This window comes from Ixodes scapularis, unplaced genomic scaffold (assembly GCF_016920785.2).
Source record: "Ixodes scapularis isolate PalLabHiFi unplaced genomic scaffold, ASM1692078v2 PGA_scaffold5__190_contigs__length_132052651, whole genome shotgun sequence".
Lineage (NCBI taxonomy): Eukaryota > Metazoa > Arthropoda > Arachnida > Ixodida > Ixodidae > Ixodes > Ixodes scapularis.
The window spans coordinates 91,010,284-91,034,417 of NW_024609880.1; the positions used below are offsets into that span (position 1 = coordinate 91,010,284).

At 44.3% G+C, this 24,134-nt stretch overlaps 1 protein-coding gene across 1 annotated transcript; it reads right to left on the reverse strand.

Moving 5' to 3' along the window:
* Positions 1–2,789: 2,789 nt before the first annotated feature.
* LOC8023579 lies at positions 2,790–17,745 on the reverse strand. Its single transcript, XM_040214996.1, has 5 exons — positions 17,584–17,745; positions 6,808–6,965; positions 6,642–6,730; positions 3,821–3,904; positions 2,790–2,947 (listed from the first exon to the last, which is right to left on the reverse strand). Exons 1-5 carry the CDS (start codon positions 17,743–17,745, stop codon positions 2,790–2,792), a joined length of 651 nt encoding a protein of 216 aa, XP_040070930.1.
* Between the last annotated feature and the right edge of the window lie 6,389 nt (positions 17,746–24,134).

Below are 24,134 nucleotides of genomic sequence, written 5' to 3' on the forward strand. Positions count from 1 at the left end.
TATGGAAAATGTTTTTTGTATATGTTCTCTTTTTTCTCCTGTGCCTCTGCTATTTCGCCTATGTAGGAGGTCGAGGACATTGTCAAGCGGTACTTTACAGCTTTTTTTTCTCGACCTCCGCCATCAGTGTTGATGAAAAATAAACTTACTTACTTACTTACTTCGAGCTACTGTTCCTTTTCTTGAAGCTGGTATAGTAGTTTCAAAATCTTGGAAATGCCCGTCAAAAATCGCCCGTAGTAGTTTAACAGGCCTAAAAATGAACGCGGTTCCATCACGTTGAAAAGTTACGGCACGCTCTGGATGGCTTGCTCTTTACTTTCAGTTGGGTGTAATCCTTGGGCATCGATTCTGTAGCCGAGATATTCCACGCTGTTGTTGAGGAACTCACATTTTCGAAGATTGGCCTGAATCCTGTTTGCTTTCATTCGAGCCAGAGCTCGGTCCAACAATTGAAGACGGTCCTCACGAGTACTCGACACGATCAAGACGTCGTCAAAATAGCACACGACGTGCTCCAGTCCTTGTAAGATTTGATTCATGGACCGTTAGAAAATCCTCGGCGCCGTGGATATTCCGAAAGGTAGAGGATTGTATCGGTAAAGACCCTTGTGCATGGTGATGGTAGTGTAGACATTCGAGTTATGTTCTAGTTCCAACCGTTAGTAGGCACTGGTCTAATCTATCTTGCTGAAGTACTTGCCAACAGCAAAAGTCGCGAACAGGTCTTCCGCAGGAAATAGTGGATATGTCTCCGGCTGAATGCAACCATCCACGGTGACCTTGTAGTTTCCACAAAATCGAACGTACTTGTCCTTCTTTACAACCACAACGATCGGTGTCACCCAATGGCTTCTATCAACCTTGGTGATAGTGCTGCGTTTTTCGAGGGCCTCCAACGTTTTCTCTACCACCTCACGCAGGGCGTATGGGAGACAGCGAGGTTTGAAAAGTTAAGGCACATTTGTGCTTGACATGAATCGCTATTTTGATTCCTTTCACCGTTCCCAGCTAGTCGCTGAAAAGCATCTTGTGCTTGTCTATCAGACTCTCTAGAGTGTTCCGAGCAGCAGACTCTGTCAGTAAGAAGTTGGACCTGTTGATGCGGATGTGCCGCAACCAGTTCCTTCCCAGCAAAGCTGGTCGGTCTCCATGGACGACAACCAATGGAAGCGTCATTGTATAAACTTCGTAGGTTACCGGAACTTGTGCCTCTCCAAGTACAGGAATGGTGTCGCCGGTGTACGAGCGGAGGCGAAGAGTCGAGGATTCTAGTGGCAAACCGCTCAGTGACTCTTTGTATTGTCTCTCGGAGAGGATGACTAGAGCCGCCCCAGTGTCCAGCAGCATTTTTACAGCACTTCCTTCAATTTGCAGAAGGACTTCGATGCCGTCGCCGACACTGTTGGTGTATCCATCAACTGGATACAGTGTGACGTAGTCGTTTCGGGAAAATTCTTGGCGTGATATCTGGTGTATATTGGTGTATACGTGCCTTGCTCTTGCTAACTCGAGCAATGTGTCCCTTCTTCCCGCAGTTATGGTACACCTCCCTTCTTCAGCGGGCAGTCCTGATGAAGGCAATGATTGCCGCAACGGTAGCAGGTGCTAGATGTAGAGGCACTCACCGCTCCCGGCGCCGTTAGATTTTTTTTTTTTTGAACGTGATTGGGTTTGTATTTTTTAATTCCTCAATTTTGAGAAACTTCCGTCTGGGTGAGCTAACGAGCGTGCTGTCTGGCGAGCTCCAAGCCAAAGGCGCTATCGCGCGCTTACTTGAAAGTCAACATCCTCTCGATGAGCAGACGGTTGATGTAATGCTAATCTCTCAACCCACACACGAACCTGTCTCCCAAGGCACCATTCGGGAAGTCCTTGAAATAGCAAGTATAAGCAAGCTTCTTTAGCGCGGCTAGGAAGAACGCGAGAATTTCGCGCTCCTCTTGACTGTGTCGGTAGAAGCGAAATCGTTCTGCAATCGTGATGGGGTTGGGCATGAAATGTTGAATGAGTGCTTGTTTGAGGTTCTAACATTCAGTTGTTGTTCTTGGAAATACAAGGTCTCGTAGCAGCTCATAAGTCGATGCAGTAAGTGTTGCAAGCAAACCGTCTGCCTTATTTCCTACCGGAGCCTCGATAGCCGCGAGCCAGCGTTCAGATCTCTCAATGTAAAAATCGAATCATTTTACTTGTTGAAATCAGGAACGTTACCGATGTAGGTCATCCTCACCCGTTTGTGTCTGTAGCGGCGGGGTCACTTCCTGACGTCCTACCAGTTTTAGATTCCGCCAGGGTTCTAAAGCTGTGGACGTTCGTGCTGAAGAGGCTTTACCCTACGCCGTTGATGCCCACGGATGATGGCTGAAAGACCCTCGTCGCCAATTGTAGTAACTGCGGGTTTATCTACATGATGAAGTGAAAAGTATGCGGCTGGCTAACCTAGGGCTTGCTTCATCGCGGCTCAGTCCAGTGATCAGTGTTCCGTCTCGAGCTACCCGCGCAGCCCTTTCAAGAGATCTCGTCTTCTGCCCTTTTCTCCGAGCTACCCTAGCATACACTAATGAAATTTGGGCACGATCAATGCACCACCTACAACCGCGCTTGTGAAAGGGATGGTACGATATGAAATACTACAACAGACAATGATGCTTGGTACAACACTTTTTATTTCAGCCAGTCATTAACCAAAAAGCCATAAAATCTATGGTACTACTGTGATATAGAAAGTAAACATGCGCATCAATTTGAAATAAAGATCTTGAGGCTAATATTGCAGAGGTTCGCAATCTCTACTTCAAGAAAAGGTGTCTATCATTGTCCGTACAATTAGGAAAGTAAACGTTGAAAAGGTGTGTCGTGTTGCAATAGTCAAAGAATTTCTGGAGGCAGAGAGTTGGTGTATCTTGGGAAACAGTCATATTCGCCATCCACAGGTCACAATGTCTCTCTAATAAAACAAAAAAAAAAAAACACATTTTTGAATGGTAGGGAACACGGTAAACAAAGGCATATTGAAGTCACAGGCAAAAAAATACGTTTTTCTCTGCTGTGCCATGCGATTAGTCCATAATATTCACAAAAGCAGGTAGTTCTGCTTATTTCAGAGATAAAGTAAACTGAAATTGGACCTAAATAAGGGGGCACATATTGGCAATTCTTTAATCAGAAAAGAAAGTGCAAAAACAATCTTCGGTTTTAAAATTGGCTACAAATTTTATTATGCCAATTAAAAAAAAACACAAAAAAAACAAGTTGTCGTGTGCCTGTCATTTTATTGCATTATTTAATCTAAATGTACGTAATAATGTACAATTGGAAGTTGAAGACTCTAGCCTATTAAACACAAGCAGTAGTAGTTATATCGAAGTTAATTTCCAAACTAATTAACAGAGAATATATTTTCTCGCCTTTGATACATCTTTTACGAGCTGTGTTCCTAAAATGCTTTTTAATATATTCTGTTGGGTACTTAGTTGTTATTTTTGTATATTTCGAGTCTATTTCTACACAGCTGTGATTTGAATATGTCCTAGCGACGCCAGTATGAATACCTGCTAATGGCTTTCGGACGGAAACATTTTGAAACTGATTTAATATTTCATTAAATAAATGTCAAAAATAAATAAATAAACGCAATTTATAACCAATATTTCTTTTTAATGTCAGTCACGACCTTGATTGTTATTTATTAATATTGTTGTTCTAGTATTTAGTCTCCCACCTACGTCGAGTCGTTAGTCAGTAAAGGCAAAGAGAAACGAAAGTGGGCAATATTCATGCTTGAGAAAGAAATATAACTCATAAAGAATTGAGAGCTTACCTCCTTGACTTGGAAATGGGATTCGAAGAATGGTGCAGTTTATGTAGTTGGAATACAACACTAAATTGTGCGTTGGTACCCCTACTGAGGGAAAATTTTACTGTAGCTTTAAAAACCATATAAAACATATATATTTGACACTGCAACATACTAAACTCTAAAAAGAAAGGGTATATACTTACACCGCTTGTCTCATATACCACAACCCAAAACTACAGTTTGACGTACAGCCGTGCTGACGTCGAACCGACGTTCCCAACTTTCACACGCGGCTTGATAGCCGAGTGGTATACAACTTATTAGAATAGCTAATGCACGTGTTATTGACTACAAAAAAAGTAATCGGGGTTTTCTCGGCGTTAATGCAAAACTTTTGTTTTTGTTGTATAATTTTTGAAACGTACTTTAGCTGTTTAATGAGGTGTATCTCACCGTTCTCAAGCACCTCGTAAAAGTTGAGGCCATCTGTTCGACGTCAGCGCGCTGTGCGTCAAACTGAAGTTTTGGGGTATTGTATATGGTACAAGGGGTGTAAGAATATACTATTTTTTTTCTGAGAGTGTATCACAAATAACAATAGAAAAGCATTTTACACCAGGCGAGAGACATTGTTTCTTGTTTACTATCTAGAGTTAGCATCTCCGATTAAATCAGCTTTGATTTGCAGTTGTACAGCCTCCAGATGTTTTAACAATATCGTGCGAACGCCAAACGGCAGGTAAACCAGCGCTTTATCGCTGCTTGAAAGAGCAAGTCAGCGAGACTTCATTCGAGACAGGACTAGCCTCGCTGTCTTGCTGTTTCACGCCGCGATAAGGGGCTGATTTAAGGGCCGGTCGTCATTCGCGTGATATTGCCAAAAATTATAGAGGCTTTACGTGTCTATGTGAAAAGTGTGACGTTTTCTAAATCGCAATTATGGCAAAATTTTTTAAAAATTAGTTCGATATTTCATGGCACTCTATATATAGTTGTTACCAATATTTTATACCAATTTATATCTTAATGATGCGGGGTCCAGTGTGATGCTCACTTCTATTTACCAGAGATTCAAGATTAATTCATAAAATTTTGCCGAGTGAAACCTAAATTTATTACGACTTTGAAAATGCAGAAAATAAGTGCCATCTAAAACCACTCATGCCGCCAAACAAAGCAAAAAAAAAAAGAAAAAAAAGAAATTAATTTTGTTATGTGCATAACCGAGTTGGCAGCACAGGCAGCCGGATTCAGCTCTGAGGTTCCGGGTTGACCAAAGTGTGGCGCTACACATAAAGTATGTTCGCACATCTATCCATTCGTTACAATCTATACCTAGTTTGCGTTTTCAACACTATTTTTGTCGCGCCGCGGTAGTAGGCGACGTCAATTACCTTTCTTTCTTTGTCCCCCTTGAACCCGAGCTAGTCAGAAAGCCCCTCCAGAGACGGGCTCGCGTAATCCCTGGTGCGTATGATTCTCAACCAAAACCTGCAGGCTGCCAGTCCGCAGGCTGCGGAGAGCAATCTAAAGCGCTAGCTGCGCGCTCCGCCGGCGCGTTGGGTTCATTAGACACCACTCGCGCCCACCTACGTTGATCGTCTTCACGCGGCTCATTGTAAGCGAGCGCCGCTCTTGCCACTACATCCTTTAGAACACTGTAGCACGGGTATTAGATTACTTACTTCGAATCTTTTATAAGGGGAAGGCAAGCGCACGGGGAGCGTAGAATTACATTTTCAGCATTCTCCTCGATGCTTCAATAATCTAATAATGGGTTTATTTTTAGTGAAGCCAAATTACATGGTTTTGAATTTATGAATATTTTATATAGACGCTTTCAGGCAGCTGTGCATAGGCGCCACCATAGCCGACCTTCAGCTTTTGTCTCCTCTTATTCCGTTCACTTCACTTCATCATTGCCACATCAGGACAGGTTATTGCCATTTTAGGTGCTACTGTGTCTTTGAGCCCAGTATAGGCCTTTGTGGAGTCTCGCCAACCCCCGCTTCAGTGGTTCGGCATCTCGGTAAGACAAGAAAGGTCGGCTATGGCGGCTCATTCTGGCGCGTGCTGAAAGCGTCTATAAAGTTCTTACAAGCTGGCTAACCATGATGCCGCTGTACCGCCCGCCTTTCAGTGCTCACTTCTTTCTCATCGTTTCACTGGACTTCGTCCTCTTTCGCACTAACAAGGAAATTTCAACGAGGCTTGTCTTTACTTCAGAGAGCCAAACATGGAGAAATTTTGTAAGCAAGGGTTAATTTAGTTTTAAATTGCCCCTTATCTGTACCACGAGCAATAAACGTATCTTTAAGCTTGAATGCATGCCGCACTGCGTCGCGAAAACCCGGCAGCGGGCGTTCTTGGAACCTCCCTTTTCCAGTAACTTTTCCATGAAAGCCACTTACATTCACTACAACCAGTGGGTGACACCAGCTACCATGCCATAATAAAACACTGAGCTATCGCTCATCCAGCCGTCGTCAAGCTTGGCTAGATACTTTTAGGTACCTAGTAGGGAAGGGTGGTTAACGTTTTGACGCGGTTAAAGTTAGCCGGCTTCGAGCAAACGAGCAGGAAGTAGCCATCAGCCAGGCTGTCCGCAGAAGGCAGCCAGCACGTGCATAGGATGAGACAGCCAGCACCATATTGAGCTATGTACGCGCAGGGCTTATGAATGTTGTCAGACGTGCAGAAATACTAAAACTCCATCGATGAATATCGGAAACGATGGCGCAACCAAACTGGCTGGTGAGATCGGTCTACTAAAACACAAGGTTTCAGCAATTTATTATTAGAGCGTGGAGTATGTTCAGTTGCTAAATATGTTATTACTTACTAGGAGTCCTCGCAAAGAACATGTCATTTGAGGGAAGGGGTTCTAGATCGAAAAATCCCAAAATTAGGTCTTCGTTGATTGTCTTCGAACTGCAAAAGGAAAGTCAATTTAGTGGTGGTGAGAAGAAAGTAAATACTTGAAAGAGTATGACAGTAATCACAATTACCTATATCCGCTCCTATAATTGTACTGCAAAGAGTAGTTTGTCGGTGTTCTCTTTTTCATAACTTTAAAATTTTCGCACTGCAGAGGGTTCCCTCCGAAAAGATCTGTCACATTATACGTGCGCCACTTGACCCATTGTGTAGCGTTCATTTGGACCACCTGCGAATGGTGTAACAATACTCATTATTGCGACGTGCGTCATCCTCTTGTAAATGAGCAATTCAAAAGCTGCCCAACTTATCAAATTCAATATCTTTTAGTTTGACAAATTAATATTTTAACACATTAAATCATTGCTTTTAAATCACGGATATTAAATTTTATTTAAACTGACAAAACGTTCTAGAAGATGAGGTCTGAGTGTAGCCCCAAAAAAACATTCGGTTTATTAAACATAATCCGGCACATCAGCAATTTAGCCCCATGCTGGGGTAAAAAGAAAAAAAGAGACGATTACACTATATTTTGAGCTTAAAACATGTTTTTCATTCAAGGCTTGTAAAATATTAGCCTATTAGGCACTGAAAAAACGAGCAATCTGCGTTAAGTTCTTATTTCGAACTTTATGTTCACGCTCCACCGATCGAAAGGCACGGCAAAGGAGCCGAAGTACGCAGCTGATTTCGCCACACCGTCGTCTTTTTTTTTTCTTTATTGCATGACGTAAGTCAAACGCAGAAGTTGAATATACACAAGGCACTAAAAGACCTCAGCCGACTTGGCTGACGTCGGGAACTGTTAAAAGTCCTTGAGGGCAGAGAGCCCATCAAGAAGAGGCAACCACTCTGGGGGTGGTTGCAGTGGATTGAACATTTCCTTCAAGAAACACATGTGCTCTACAAAGTATTTATAAAAAGCACGCACATCAACATCTGCGTGTCGCACAGCCATGCGGCATCGCCATATGCTGTGGAGGCCGAACAGCAGGAGCATGTCGAAAGGAACACCATTTTCATCTTCTACAGCTAAGTAACGTATATGCCATGTGGCGTTAATGGGAGGTCTTTTTCGAGGGTCCTTTGGATGACATCCCTAAAAAAGACAGCGTCCCAATTGTCTAGAAAGACGTGTTCAACGGTCTCTTGTCTTCTGCAAAGGATGCAGTTGTCAGACCATGCCACTGGCAGGCCTTTTTCAACCAACCAGGATTTGACTGGAAGCGTCTGACTGCAGCTTGAAAAAGAAGGTTTGCATGTTCGGGGGCACCAGCATTCTTTTGACTCGTTTTGACACGTCCTGCCCTGGGCCTGCACTATACAAAAACGATACATGGGAATGGGAAAACGTAAATCAATCAAATCTGTTGTTAGTCGTTTACGTGACACTTCAGACAAGTACTCAAGCGAAAAACGAGTGACTAAAAAACAATACGTCCCCACAACTTCTTTCAAAAAACCTCGCACACAGGCACTGAAGTCCTCGCTCGATGAAACAACAAAACCAGGAATCCCTTCGCTTAGCCGAACTTGAATGATGGTTCGCAAAAAAGGGTCCTTTTGGTCGCGAAGAAAAACAAATCTGCTGACCAACTGCCTCACAAACAAATGAGACAGGCCGAGACTACCGGCTTTGAGACTACGGAAAAGATTAGTGCGGCTCGTACGCTCCCACACAGAAGACCAAATAAAAACTGCAGAGTTCAAGAGCAGTGCAGCACTTGCAAGATGCATCACACTTTGGCTGCAAGGAACGCATTGCAGACAGCTGCGCGAGCGAAGATTGATAACCCCCCACCTCTCAACTTGGTCGCCTTTTCACGTAAAGCTCCACCTTGACCGCGCCAATACTCGTCGTTGGTGCGGTAGTACTCGAGGGGAACCCCGAGATAGCGGGGCGGCGATTCGGTCTATACAACACGTTCAAAGACAACCGGCGTTGAAGGCCGATTGCCATACCACAACCCCAAACACTATTCCCAATTAACGGAACTACATGTATTGTCACAAAGCATTTTCGATAGCTCTATGGCTTTGATGACACTTTCTTTCTCCACACGAAACATCGCCACATCGTCCGCGTACGATAAAATACGCACTTTAGTAGCTTGTAACTGAAACCTCCGGATGAACTCACTCTGAGTAATACTTAAACAGAACGGATCGAGAAAAGTACAAAACAGCAAAGGCGAAAGTGGACAGCCCTGTCGCACTGAAGAAAAAAGCCGAATGCGCTCGCTGACAGACTTGTTTACGACAAGTCTAGTCGCACAATTTTTGCACACCATGCGCACGCCATTACACAGAACAGAACCCAACTTAACATGGCTTAAATGTGAAAAAAAAAAATTCGTGCGACACACGGTTGATGGCCTTTTTTATATCTACCTGTAACATAGCAACCCTTCGCACCATAGCGTCGCAGCACTCCAAAATACTGCGGGCGACATGTATGTTTCTAACTATGCTTCTCCCTCTTATTCCACACGTCCTGGTGGGGGCCGACGATAACTCCTATAACGCTTTGCAAACGTTCCGCTGAGACCTTCATCAGAATTTTATAATCACCGTTAGTCAGTGTGATCGGGCGGTACGAACCAACGAAACGGAGTTTTATAGGGTCATCACTCTTCGGTATGAAAATGGTGTGCGTGCATGAAAACGATGGAGGCAAAACATTAACTCTGCACGGTTCACGAAGGACGCAGATCAAAAAAGGGGCAGGTTGTTCAACTCTTTGTAAAACTCGGCGCCCAAACCGTCCGGTCCTGGCGCTTTTCCGATCTGCAAAATGTCGATCGCCTTTTCAACTTCCCGTAATATAATGGGCTGCTCCAACTTTTCCTGCAGTTCATCCGAAAGGCGCGGTATTAACGATAAATAATAGGCTCCAAACTCATCCTTTTTGGGTGCGCGGTAGCTGAAAAGGTCTTTGTAGTAGTCGACGAAAGCCCGTTCGATTACTTTTTTATCGCGTGACAGAACCCCTTGATACAAAATCTCGCCGATGTCACTATTGCTGGCGTAAGTCTTTTCCACCCCTATCACCCTTTTCGAGGATATCTCACCGCACGATAACCGCTTGAACAGCGCACGTATCATAGCCCCCCTATACCGTTCGGTATCAAGAACCTCGAGGCGTTTCCTGATAGTAGTAATCTCGTTGAAAAAGATACCAAGCGAAAGGCATTCTTCCTGGACCAACTTCTGAAGAAGTTAGTTTAATTCACGCGTTTCTTTTTCTTCGTCCTGCTTCAAGGAACTGGAGCGTTCAATAGCTGCCATCTTTGTTTCCTGTTTAAATAACTCCCATTTAACGCCGAACTCCTCCCCTTTCGCGCTTGCCAAATCCTCCAGCTTTTGGCGCACTGCCTTAGAAATACAATCGTCCTTGAGAAGCTGGGCATTAAAGTTCCATAAACCCCACACGAACTTCTTCGGCGCCTCTTTAGGGGAGCAAATTTTAAAAGAAACAAGAGCATGGTCACTGAAAGAGACGTGGTCGACCGCATACTGCTTGCACGCTCTAACAAGGTCGAGCGAAACGTACGCACGATCCAAGCGCGGATGACTGGCGTTTTGAAAATGCGTATACTGCACCTCTCTCCTACTCGACGCCCAAACTGCAACATCTTCCAACTCACAACGATCGACCATGCCATTTAAAAAATCTGTACTGTTATCCCTGAACCGCGCACTGTTCGATCTGTCCTGCGCTGTACAAACGCAGTTAAAATCCCCTAACAAAATAATGATGCGGTCCGGTTGCAGATACGCTTCGATGAACCCGAAAAAAAACAAATCGTTCATCTGCCTTCGTAGGGGCGTAAATGCAAAACACGCGAAACTTGACATTTGAAAAGAAAATATCGCACAAAACAAAGCGCCTCGCATCACAGCTAATGACTTGCTCTACGGTCGCCATTGACTTCTTTAAAAATAAAAGACACCCCCCTGACATCCCCTTAGCGTGGCTGACGCACACGTCATACCTCGCTACCATGCTCTCCGTCTGAGCCTCGCTTTCCATTTTCGTTTCCTGAACCGCGACTATGTCCAGGTCCTTCCCAATAAACAAACGGTTCACCTGGTAATGGCGACGCCTGGCGCGTAAGCCGCGCAGGTTTAAAGTGCCCACGCGTAAAGATTGCTCAAGGTTCATGTGGTGTTACCAGCATATGCGACCGGCTCGAGTTACCTAGCGGGCGCGGCCGTTTCGAGACCTCACGGGGTTTCGTGTTAGCCGGCGGCCGGAGGCGCCGCTGAGTCGGAGTCCAAGGCCACGGCCAAGGCTGCGCCGGGTCGACTAAAGATGACGCAATGTTCTAGAAAGATCGCAGCCTGTTGCCAGGCTCCCGGCTGTATGTATATATACGTAAGGAAGACGAATAAAGGGGGTTGTCTGGTTGGGCCTTGAGAGCGGGTCTCTGTCTTTTCTTTGGCGTCGTAGGCCCGAGCAGCGGCCTAACGCTACAGTTCATGCACGGTTAAAAAAAAGGGGCCAGACAAAGAGCGAGGTAGGCACGGTCAAAAAAGTTGAAGTCACGCGCACAAAAGTAAAAGAACTCGGGTAAAAAACAGCGCTTGAGACCCCCCCCCCCCCCCCCCCCCCCCCCTTCGTACAGCCGGAAAAACCATACACTCACAGGGAATCTTTTCGACGACGATCGTCCGGCTGGACACGCGGCTTCACCGCGACCTTCGACTTCTTAGACCCTGGCACAGGCACCGTGTAGGGGTTTGGTCCGCAGGTGCCAGCCGGCGTAGCCACAGGTTTTCTCGGGCGCTTGACTGTCTGAGAAAATTCCATGGCGTTGTCCTGCCCGTCAACCACTGCTGCGTCGTTATTCTCAACGCTGGGAAGGCCGCTCGATGTAGCAGATGGTCCACCTTTGGGACGTGCTTGCTCCTCGGGTAGGTGTTTCGTGGCCGCTGCGCCGGGGGTGGCTGGCCCCTCCGTCGTGGCCTTGGAGTTGATCTCTGGAAAAGCTGTATCAGGGTTACCGTCGTCCTTGATTGCAGACGTTTCAAGGTGTTCCGCCGGTTGCAGGGCGGTTGGAAATGACCATCCCACGGCTTCCTCCGCCTCGACGCCATCCTTTAGGTATTCAGAGTTGTCGTCCAACTTGCGGTCCCGGGCTATCGAGGCGTAAGTCTTGACGCATTCTGCTGCGTCGTGGCCGTAGCAGTAGCAGTCATAGCAGCGGGGGATGCGGCAGTCCCGGCGAATGTGGCCCGTACGACGGCACCGAAGACAGAGCGGAGCACGGTCAGACACCACGACCAAGACCTTACAACCTTCCAGGCGCATCTCGTGGGGGAGGATGTCTCCAGTGTAGCCTTCCTTGAGGGTCAGGCGTACACTGCGGGTGTTGGGCTCGACAGCCTCGAACCCCTTCTTCCGGAAAAAATCCCTCGTTGCCTCGGACACCTCGCCGTAGCACTCCAGCTCCTTCTTCACGCGGCCGTTAGGAACGTCGTACGGGATACAGTGGAGCTTGAGCTTCCCAGCCGTATTCGCCGGGTCGATGACGAGGCACCGCCCTTCCCCCCCCCCCCCCCCCCTATTATTTTCAGCTCCTGCGCCTCCAGCAACCTTTGCTTGGCAGCAGGTGACTGCATCCTCAGTAGCCACATGTGATTCATCTGATGTGGCCGGGCGGAGGCCAAGTCCTTCAGCAAGTCCAGCCGTTGAAGTTCCAGGCGGAAGTCTTGAATGTGATACCGCCGTCCTTTTACGTCGCAGTGCAAAAAGACCGCTTTGGTGTCAGCGTAACCGGTAGGCAGTTGGGGCAGGATAATCTTATAATCGTCAGCGTTTTCAAAAACAGACGTACCACGGCCTGACGCGGCCGTTTTCACCGCTCCGCTGGAGCTCATGATTATCACGTCCGTTCGCCTCGGCGCCCGGATGTGGAATCTCGCCACACCGTCGTCACCTTCAGCGTGATGAAGTTCGTTTGCTATGGTCCCCGTCACCATGTCAACGAAACGTCTCCTGAATAGACGGACAAATGAATGCAGACGCTGAAGTCAGCAATAGCTGGCGCTATTTTCCGAACATTGTATGCTAAAGTGGATGACGCTAACCAAAGCCGGACGAGGCCGTGCGCGGTCACCGCTGGAAGGAGAAAGCGGTCACCCGGCGAACCCCTGGCAGTTCTGTTGAAGCTTGGTGCAAGCTCGGGCCGGAGAGTATAATAATTTCGTCCCGATCCGAAGCGAGTGATTATTGCGCGTAACGCGGTCTGCTTGGAAGCCTAGGTTGGAACCCCCAGAAGAGGCTCCGTCGACCTGTTACTCCGTCGTCGGTTAGCAGGTGATATTCGTAAAATGCAAGGCGTCATTCTTTGCTGGCTTGAGACGGATATCTTCACGTGTACATCCATCCGGGAGACGCATCGTTGCCATGAGAACGGTGGCCGTAGCAGACGGTCAGTTTCATTAGGAAGGACACAGCGGTTTGGCGAGACCAGGTGCGTGAGTCGGGTCTTCTGATGTGCTTTCGGATTGGCGCCCAATATTTGCCCGACTAGGAATTCCCTAAACGCATGTAGTTTTTTTCCCCCACTTTGCGGCCGGTGTTTTTTTCCTGGAACATGGGTTTCAAATATGAAACCGGCGATACTTCAAGGCGAAAGCTTTACTTGTTCCATTGAGCAAAACAACAACAACAAAGAAAAAAAAAAAAAAAAAAAACGTCGTTTAAGCCGATAAAAATACGATTCAGCGGCACGCGCTAGGCAACCCTACTTGTTCCATTACCTTGGCGTTGTCCTTGCCGTCGTCCTAGAAGTCGTCCCAGACCTCTAGGACAGCCTCGCTTGTCACATTACGTGAAAAACAAGAGGCGGCGGCGACATTGTGCCCAAAATATGGCCATAAAAATACGCCATCAAGCGTCATCAGCGTGATATCATCAAACGTCATTAGCGTGATTTCACCGCCGGAGCGCCGTGTGCTAATGGTGCGTTTTGGAGTTAATTTGAGCTCACTGTGTTCTTCGTGCGATGGACTGTGAGGCGACCGCGTCTACGCCTACGGCCTTGACATCCGCAGCAGAGTCTACATCTGCGGCGGCTCCCTCAGGCAAACGTGGCCGTCTTCGCAAATACGCCACAGCCTCCTTAAGTATCCTCCTCTAGGCGCCGTTCTTGACGTCGTCCTAGAAGTCGTCCTAGACGTCGTTCTATGCATCGTTCTCAACGTCGTCCTAGACGTAGTCCTAGATGTCGTCCTTAAGGTCGTCCTAGAGTTCGTCCCAGAAGTCGTCCTAGACTTCGTTCTTGACGCCGTCCTGGATGTCATCCTTAAGGTCGTCCTAGAGTTCGTCCCAGAAGTAGCTCTAGACGCCGTTCTTGACGCCGTCCTAGATGTCACCCTAGTCCTTGAAGTCGTCCTTGACGTCGACCAAGATGTCGTCCTATACGTTCTCCTCTAGGCGTCGTTCTCGACTTCGTCCTTGACATCGTCCTTTAGTAGTCGTTCTCGACGTCGTCTTTAAGGTCGTCCTGTAGGTCGCGCTAGAAGTCGTTCTAGACGTCGACCTCAACGTCGTTCTAGGCGTCGTCCTATAAGCCATCCTAGACGTTGTACTTGGCGCCGATCTGTAGGAAGCCTTCCGCGACGTCGTCCTATAAGTCGTCTTAAACTTTAATACGTGTAGAAACATTATTCGCAAACATTTTGCCCGTGAGACTATAATGCTTTCGCATTCCTATACATAAGCAGTCTTAAGTGTACTCGTGTAATTCTTATTAATACTTACGTTATCATTATGGCGCACCGTATAATCCGCTCTGAAGTAAAGAGCTGTCCTTTGCACGGACGTTCATTTAGGGCTTGCGTAATGGTAAAGGAATTCAATACTAAGGCGAGACTCGACAGACCGACGTCATGTGAAGTAGACCTGACATCAATGATATTTAGTTTAGCGGCCATTCATCAGATGAAGAATATTAAGACACGCAGAAGATTTCACTGTAACGAAGCTCCAACAGCGTCAAATGCACCTCCTAGACAACTTCACTTATTTCTTTAGTGTCTTACGGATTATAACAAGACCCGGTCATTTCCTTGATGAAATGTTTTACGGTTAATCGAAATCCTTGTTAGCTCCTTCTTATTTTATTTTAGTATTAATGGTGTAATTAGGAATGCAGATGTTACGAATTTTTGTGCACACTTAAATAGGTATCTGCTTTTGTATATATATATACATATATGTATATATATAGTATACAGCACAGGCACTTCACACCATCGTACGTGGTCTCCGAGGAGGATATGAACGAATATGTGCAGATGAATGAACCGTACTTAATCCAATGAATCAAAGAATCAAAGTTTCCAGGAACCCGCCGAAAGCCAAAAATTGGCGCAGCCAGGATTTGAACTCTGGGCCTCCCAATGTCCGGTCGGGTGTGCTAACCACTACACCGGGACCTGACGTCACGTTGGGAAAGTTCCGAGTTCCAATCCGGCAAAATTTTGAGGTGGAGTGGTGTAGTGGTTAGCACACCCGACCGGACATTGGGAGGCCCAGAGTTCAAATCCTGGCTCCGCCAATTTTTGGCTTTCGGCGGGTTCCTGGAAACTTTGATTCTTTGATTCATTGGATTAAGTACGGTTCATTCATCTGCACATATTCGTTCATATATATATATATATATATGTGTATATATATATATATATATATATATGTAAATATATATATATATATATATATATTATAGACATGCTTCAGACTAAATAGCCAAATAGAAAGGGCAAGCAGATTTGTAAATACAGCCAGTCGAATAGGAACACAGAGTAATCACCAATAATATCGTGATGGCAAACTAATCTTCAGCAATTGAGTGGAAGAATGTTATAATTCATCCCGACATTAGTTTCTGCCTTAAGTGTATTGATCAAATAAAAAGAAGTTATTTGCACATAATCTGTTGAAGTGACAGGTTAGTGATTATTACACGTTGATGTACTGGATGTTTTAGTCGTGCTTTTATGAAAGCCGTATCACTGATTATAGTCTGAACTTTATAGCGATTGATAACTGCTTCGACTGGAGGAGCAGCGCATCCCAACAATCTTTTTGCTGAGTAATCTTTGCTATTTCAAACTTACTAGGCTTAGTTATCTAAATGTGCGGATTGGTCGTCTTGTTTTTAAACCGCTCCCTTCATATCTACAAATTGCAATATTTTCGCGAGAGGTTAGGTTTTTTGACTATGAATCCGTTATATTTTATAAAAAAAACTCACATTTCAGATTACACATCTGAGCTCCAGACAACGTGAACAGAACTCTGTAAGCGCTAGAGTTAACACGGTGCGCCTGGTGTTATACGCACGCCGAGAGGAGTCTTTCAAACACTCGGTTTGTTTAAAACTGGAGCGCGGGTGTCGTCCCGCCTTACAGAAACGGGCTAAGGGACCTTCAAAAATCTACATGCGCGGGAATCGAGACTTAGTGCCCGTTCACACAGTTGTGTTTAGTTAGAGCTGAGTCCTTGGGGGATCGGTGGCCGAATGGGCTAGCGCACACCAGCTCGGAGCACGTGGAGCGAAAGCTCGTGCGGTAGAACCCAGGGATACTGGGTTCAATCCACACCCCTGCCCATTTCGATCTGGATGAGCATTGTACCGGCGTGTGGTCGTGTATCGCTACTGCGTGGTGCACGTTAAAGACCGCAGCTTTGAAATGGTTGACGAACTACACGCTGTCTAAATATCCACACAACCCCAATTTTTATTAACCGAGTTCTTGTAATCACTTTCGACGAGAGAACACATTGGAACGCCTGCGCCACCTGTGAGGTGATCCTAAAACTAGATATCACTAGAATAAAAGTTCAGCAGTATTTACGACGAGGTCAAATGTAAGTACCACCTACGAAAAATGTTCGTTTATAACTATGTCAAATACTTTTGAAGCAGAAAAAAAAATGATGCGCGAAAAAAAGATAACATGTCCGGAAATTCAACTTCTTCCACGGCCACCCCATAGATGGCATCGGTGTGTTAAGAGGTTTTAAGGCACACCGTCTTAAGCAGTTGCAAAGTGGATGAACTAGCCTTTAGTTTTCGGTTCTTAGAACGCAGCTTTGTCTTCGGCCGTTGTTGTAGCAACGCGATGTGTGTCAGTATGGATAGAGGAGAAGGAGAGGTGAACTTCACAATATGTCCCCTTACTACGCATGCCGCACTACATATTGTTGTTTTATTTAATTTTACACAATTCTCATTCTTAATTTTGTTTTATATGTAAATTAACGTGCGTGAAGTTCGTCTGCCAGTGAAGTCACCGGTTCCAGCAGACGTGCCAGACCTCCTGAAGCTCCTCAACCAGCAACGCCTTGCAACTACTTCAGGTTGATATTCAACGGATATCAAGAGCACCTATTCGGGACGAAGCGCAGATTTGCGTTCAAGTGTGGTGTTCATAAAATGTGGCAATGGTCAATACGAATCATAACATTCATATTTTGCCTATACCATCTTTAACTTAATTTGATTACGCCAACCCTGATGGTGAGAAAATGAACATCTTAAATAATATCGCGTCTGTCCCAGCAAATTGGTAACGCCAGGTAACAAAAACGATAGTTGATAAACTTTAATAATTCGGTAACTTCTAGAGTAGCGACGATTTTTCTGTGGTTTATACGTGAAAGATGCGCATTCCTAATGCACACGTGTTTAAATTCGTTTTGTAGGAGTACGCGTTTTTTAATTTCCTCCTCACATTTTTTCTGCAGTCGGAAAATTACAAAAGTTACTCGGAAGTGCATTAAAAAGAAACAGTTGATTCTAACTTTTCCATTATAAAGATGCACTTACTCTGGTTGCATTTTGTTCTTCTTGTCTTGACAGGTCGTATTCAGGGGGAACTGTAGTAATACTGCCACGTGGTCTTCCTCGAGGTTTAGTAGTAGCCCCTTTGCCATAGGCTCCCACTAGAACTCCACACACTAAAACGGCCAAGCTTAAAACAAGCTTCATGTTGCGCCTCAAAAGCAAACAAATGGAAGCGTCTTAAACGTTCAGGGATCTGAGTATTTATACGTTGTGTGATACCAGCCCTCTTCTCCATGAGCCAATCAACAGTTCGATGGGCCAACAAAAAAATCGCCTAAAATTTTGCAATTGAAAGCTTCTTGTGGAGTATGTGTAAAGCAGGGCGGGGTCAAAGACTACGCAGAAAACCAGATGGAGGTTGTTAACTACGACAGGGCTCCACTGTGCGCATGCAAGCTATTGCGCAACGTCTGCTAGTGGCATAACTTGCGCTTTTCCGTTCACGCGGAGCTCTGCTATGTACAAAAAAAATGTTGGTCCCACGAAGCAAAGCCACACTTGGCTATGCAAAAGGTACCTGCCAGAACTGTGAAAGACTTACGAGTGAACCCTTGTGGCTCCCGGGTTGGTTTTCTCCGAGAATCAATGGGTTAAGTTTAATAATCTTAGCCGGGGTCCCAGTGCTCATACATTATACAAAAGACAGTCTGCAAACACAAGTCACCGCAATATTCGTTGTTTGAATGCCAAGTGCCACGATTCTTTTTGAACTCATTGACATGCGGCATTTGAAGCACGGGTCTCAGGGTGACTCGGGTTCGAATCTGTAGGCAGACCGTTTTTTGTATGATGTATAAAAGCGATGTGTAACACTCGCAACGAAGACTGGAAATTTTCAAAAGTCACACTGCTATGTGGCGACACCGTTTTCTTACTCTATAAAACTGTGTTTATTTTTGTGGCAGCAATGGGTTTGGTCTTACTGCCTACCTAATGTGACCCGTTTGCCGAACGTGTGTCATTCCTAGATTAAACAATAAATATATATATGTTTTTTTTATTAAATCAAATTACATAACATTGAAAATAGTCTCTACTTGCAGTAGAGTAAATGCGTTGATTTGCAACTGATACAGGGATGTCTCGTTAATATGAACACCTCCGTTCCTCCAAAGAAGCGTCCATAATAACGAGAAAAAAATCGGAGTTTGCTAAGTTTCTCTTTAAAGGTGTGGTCTATATAGCGATGCATACCTAGGGTCCTTCGTTATCGGGTAAAACTCGATATTTACTGATATATCACCCCGTACGTGTTTCTTGAAAATAGCGTTGAACCCGATTTCTCCCAGAACTCCGGAATTAAATTGCAGCATTTTCCCAATTACCCTGCTCTGAAAATATTTTCTAGGAAACAAAGAGTAGGTAGCGACACAAGCTCTGGCTTCAGAACACGGAAACAATCCTAGCTTCTTTTAGATTCAATGAACTGCAGTTACATAGATTCAGCGAATCAAAAGTGGCCTTTATGTCTGTTGTGAATTTTCCTTTGCCCTACTTTTCAGTTTCAACCGACGCAAAAAAAAGGGTTAGAAACCGTTTACTTTAAATGTACGTAAGCTGTAGTGCTGAGAGGACGTTCCCTCAACTTAGATACTCGAAAACTGGACAGGTCTTGAATGAAGAGAGAGATATGCTGCGCATTCAAAATATTATGTCAGCAAGAAGGATTTACAAAAAAAGTTTAAATCCTATGTTTGCTCTTGGTATGTTTCAATGCTATCTTGTGTAGAGTACTTTATTAAAATTATATTTCTACTCAAACCTATCACTTGTTGCCTATACTTGTATATTTCGAAATATAAACCGAGAAGCCCGATCTTTGTAATCATTAATTAAAAAACCCAATATCTCCTCGATTACCACCTCGGATCAAAGCGCCCGATTTTTACCCCTCGATTTCGAAAACGAAGGACCCTAGCGGATACCCATATTAACCGGATCCGTTTTAACTAGACATTACTGTAAAGTGTCGTGAACTCTAAACACAAAAAAAATAACACATTGTGGTTTAGATAGAAATACAGGTTTCGTTGTTTTTGGTATGTATCAGACTCTACTCAAGTCACATTGCACGCGGTGTACTTACTACTTTACTTGAAATACACAACCTCTCATTTACTTTGTGCTTTAGTTCAAGTATTTTTAGAACTACTTTACGCAACGCTGTAAACAAGCAAACATTGTCTGAAAAATCAAGCTCAGGCAGTGCTAAACGTCGAAGTAGAAATGATATATTCTCAGTACATCATTGACAAATAACAAAACAAAAACAGTACAAAACAATTAGACACGCAGAAGCAGAACCAGCTATTAAAAGGGCACTGACACCCCAAAGGTCGTATTTTTTTTATTGTCTAAAACGATGCAAGTTGCAGTCATAAACACGCAAAAAAAAAATAAAAACGCAGCGATTTTATAGCTGTAGCTATTTAATATCAAACAGTAGATATCTACAAATCCTTATATCGAGGTTCTATTCCAGGCATGAGATGCTGCGTACCATTTTGCGGTGCAAGCATGTGTGGGTCATCTAATAACACCGTATCCCACCATAAAATACCATCTGACCCATTTGAGCAAGCAAAGAGGCTCTGTTGATGCGCCATCATTTATTTTCAATATTTTTAGTTTCAATAAACTGGCGTCGTCAACGACACAGTGAACCCCACCTAGAGAGATTCGATTTCTATTCACTGCATATTTACAACATGCAGCGAGTTTTTCACGCTGACATGTCAGAGTCTTATATTATTTTATAATAAAAGAGCCTGACTTTGGAGCGAAAATAAAGCAACGTTGTGTTTTCCTACTTCTTGTGATTGCAGAAACGCATTCTTCCCGCATTTCTGTGAATTTTATTTTAGTTAGAAAAAGGCTGCATCGCTGTGAAGCGATGCAGCCTTCACAAAAGCATCACTGGAATATATACGTAAATGTATCCAATCATAATGATTTTAATACACTAGTGTCCAAGGAAGTATTCGTGAAGAAACTTTCAGCTGCTTTCACAATTTTCAATAGACGTAGCGTACGAAGTGTGCGCATTTAGTATTTTCTCGGGTATTACCTTCTCGGTTCCAGTTCTTATTACTACTAATGCAGATGCCAAGTGAAATTTGAACATGCATCGGATATGATGAATTTATTTTGTCCTGCAGGTGCCTCGAGCTCTACGATGCTCTGACTGACTTGACTATTCTTCCTGCGAAGCGGAGCGCGGTTTTCCCCGCATAGCGACATCACGAGGCACCAGACGGAGAACAAAAACCCTATTTGCCCGGCCCCTTCCTATGGCGCGTGCTGCCTATTAACGGGCATGGGGAAGCTTATCTAGGTGGCTTTGAAAAAGGCAAACTTAAACACACCGAGGGGCTTTACCGCGCTCTGCCCAACAGCGCCATCACCGGATTGGTTGCACGTCGCGACACTCACGGCTGCCGGACAGCACTCCTCCCCAATCTAGTACACCACACCATGGGTTCAGCCAGCACCAGTTTTCCTTCCACGTTCTCACCACTCGGCCACTTGTCCTCCTTGCAAACAGGCATATTGAGTCATGATTCTGCGAACCGAAGGTATAAAGCAGATGTGTTGAGAAATGAGGACAAAAGCCGCGACACAAGCTCAAGAGTAAGATCCGCGCACTTGGAAGAGACATAAGCTAGGATGAGCGTTAGTATTTACTTCAGTCAAATATGTTTTGGACTGTACACTGTGGATTGCGAAACTAATTACCTGCGGGAGATTAATGCTTTCTGAGACAAGATGTTAATTGAACTTACACTGAATGGCAGTCTGCTTGGATATTCATGCTGGGGATAATTTCACTGTACATTATATATTTGCAGTATTGCCAAAATCTGTGATCTTTTTGTTACCAAGAACGCATCAAAAGTTGTGGATAGTAATTTTAAGACATGTATTGAAAGGTTTTGTGGCAACAATATTACAGATGGCATGTTCTTATTTTTATATTTGTGCAAACTATTTCAAGGCGGAGAGCGAAATAAGCCAATCATAATTTCCCATGTAACGAAATTAACACGAAGAAGGAACATTTAATTTAGCCAAAATCAGAATGAGTTATGGTTACTAACATATGGTATAAACGCAAGTAAAAGTGGAAACTCCGCCTTCATCTTAGGAGCGAATCATTTTGTCCATACCGGGTACATCTTCATCGTCAATTATAATTCATGTGTTTTTTTCTTTGTAGTACTGCCTGTCCCAAGTTTGCAGACACCTTGCCAATATTGGTAATTGAATTATTATTTTTTTAATGCTCTAATTATGCAAATTTCACCTCTTGACATTATTACTAAAACATGACAAATATTTGTTCAAGTAAAAAGTAAAGTAGTACGACAAGGGTGGCGGATAATGAAAACCGGCAATTAGATTGCCTCTACAAAAAAACGCAAGCATTGTGTGTCTACGTTAGTATTTTGTACTCAACACTGCGCGTGTGCGGAGTCCGAACAGCGGTCTTGGATTGGCGCATAGTGACGACGCGCATGCGCAGTGTGAAGCACTTAAAGATAAGGCAAACACACAGCGCTCTCGTTTTCTCCTATACGCAATGCTAAAACTTTCTACTAGCTCTTAAGGCCTGTTCAGAAATACACCGCAGCGCTAACTCAGCATTATCGACAAAGCGCAGATTTCGCTCTGTCTCAGCGCTGAGATGCGGGTGTGAACCGACCGTCAACATAAAATGTAATCTGCAGCGACCTTTTTTGTTTTGTTTTACTTTCGTTTTCAAAATCATGCGGCACGAAAAGGAAAAAAAATAAGACACAGATTTATCAACTAATGAATAATTTTTTTTCTTAGTTTGTTTACAATTCTTGAACTCACTTTTAAAGACTATAATAATGTGCAATGCTCTTGTTTCTGGACTGCACTTGGCAAATGATATCTGTGCGCTCGAAATTAAAAAGAAAGAAATTAATATTGCTGAATAACGTGTTTTAAAGCGAAAATAAATATATTGCAGTATATTCAAAACGCACCACGCGTGCGCGTCTAGGGTAATATTTAGCAGCACCGGTCAAGCAGAATACTGTTGTCTGTCTACATAGTGCATTGTCCACAGAACCCTCAACCGCACCCCATGACGCGTGTATACGCATGTAGCATTAGTGTTTAAACTTGCGGTTGATTCACCCCATCTCTACAGCTTTCCCTTCCCCACCCTCGAATTCCTAAAGGGTGCGAGATGCCTTCTGTGTTTTTGCGTCAATTCGTTTTGAGGCAATCCCGAAGTTAGATCCATTCCATAAAGGACTGTACCCCTGGGTTTGTGAACGCAAGAAGGGTTTCGTAAAGGTCATAGTGTTTACACAATCTTTATGAGTGAACAGATGCTGAGAAGATGGCGGCTCGAAGCCAAAAATGTGCTAGAACCCGGGGGGGGGGGGGGGGGGGGGGGGGGCTGGCATTGCCTCTATCGAACGTATGCGAAGTTGAATGCGAAGAAATCAAAGCAAGGGGGAAAAAGCGTTCTACGGTACAACAGCGATGGAAACAAAATGTTTGTGAATCGCACATTTTCATTACTGATTGCTAATCTAATACTAATACTAATCTCTTTGAAGGCTTCTCTATATATTTGGAAACGTACAGAGGTATTTTCAGGCATTGCACGCTCCTGCATAAATGCCGTTTCTGGAGATCGTCGCATGAATACGCTCTGTACTTCGTTGTGCTGGCAGAAATCATCAACTGTTGCACAGACAAACGCTAAACTAAATAATATGCAGATTTTACAAATTGTCAGTTTAAGTGACTTCACAAATTTTTCCTTTTTTATTTTATCGCAGACATAAAGAAGGAAAAAAATTGAGAAAATACATTTTCCCACCCGGCAGGACTTTAAACGTTTATTACCGCATTCTGGCGCGCCACTTATTTAAACGTTTTTGTTACGAGTTGGAGTCTAGCGTCTCGTTCGTCGTAATCCTTTTTGTTTTTGTTCATGGTTGCTATTATTACTTAAAAAAGAAACGAAACTCAATCTTAAGAGGCAGTAAAAATAAGTTTTTATAAATATTTTTCATCTGTTTTTGCAACATCTTTATGATATGGAAAAATATTGAAGTTGTGGTTGTTTATTGTGTGTTTTGACAGCGTATTAATTGTTGAGCACTGTTTTTCCCGCAACCAGGTATACAAGAGTATTTTACTTAAACCGGTACTTTAAATAAATAAAAATAAAACTTTCTCCCAGCCTTCTTTCAGTGGTTTCTCCTTAGTAGTCAACTCAAATTGCGTTTTGGTGAACGAAAATGTCGCGTCACAGAAGGCCCATAAGAAGTTCTTGAATAAAAATGTACAACAAGGCGATAAATTGGGCGAGTTCGTTGAACGTCTTCAAACGTGAAAACAGCAAAAAAATTTGACAAAGCACGAGCGAAGGAAGTGCACGGACAAAGCGCTGACCATCATCATCCCCGAAGCGCACCGTCGGTTCACTTAGGGGATGATGAAGTCCTTTATTTAAGGAGAATAGCAGGCACGTGTGAGGGTGATGA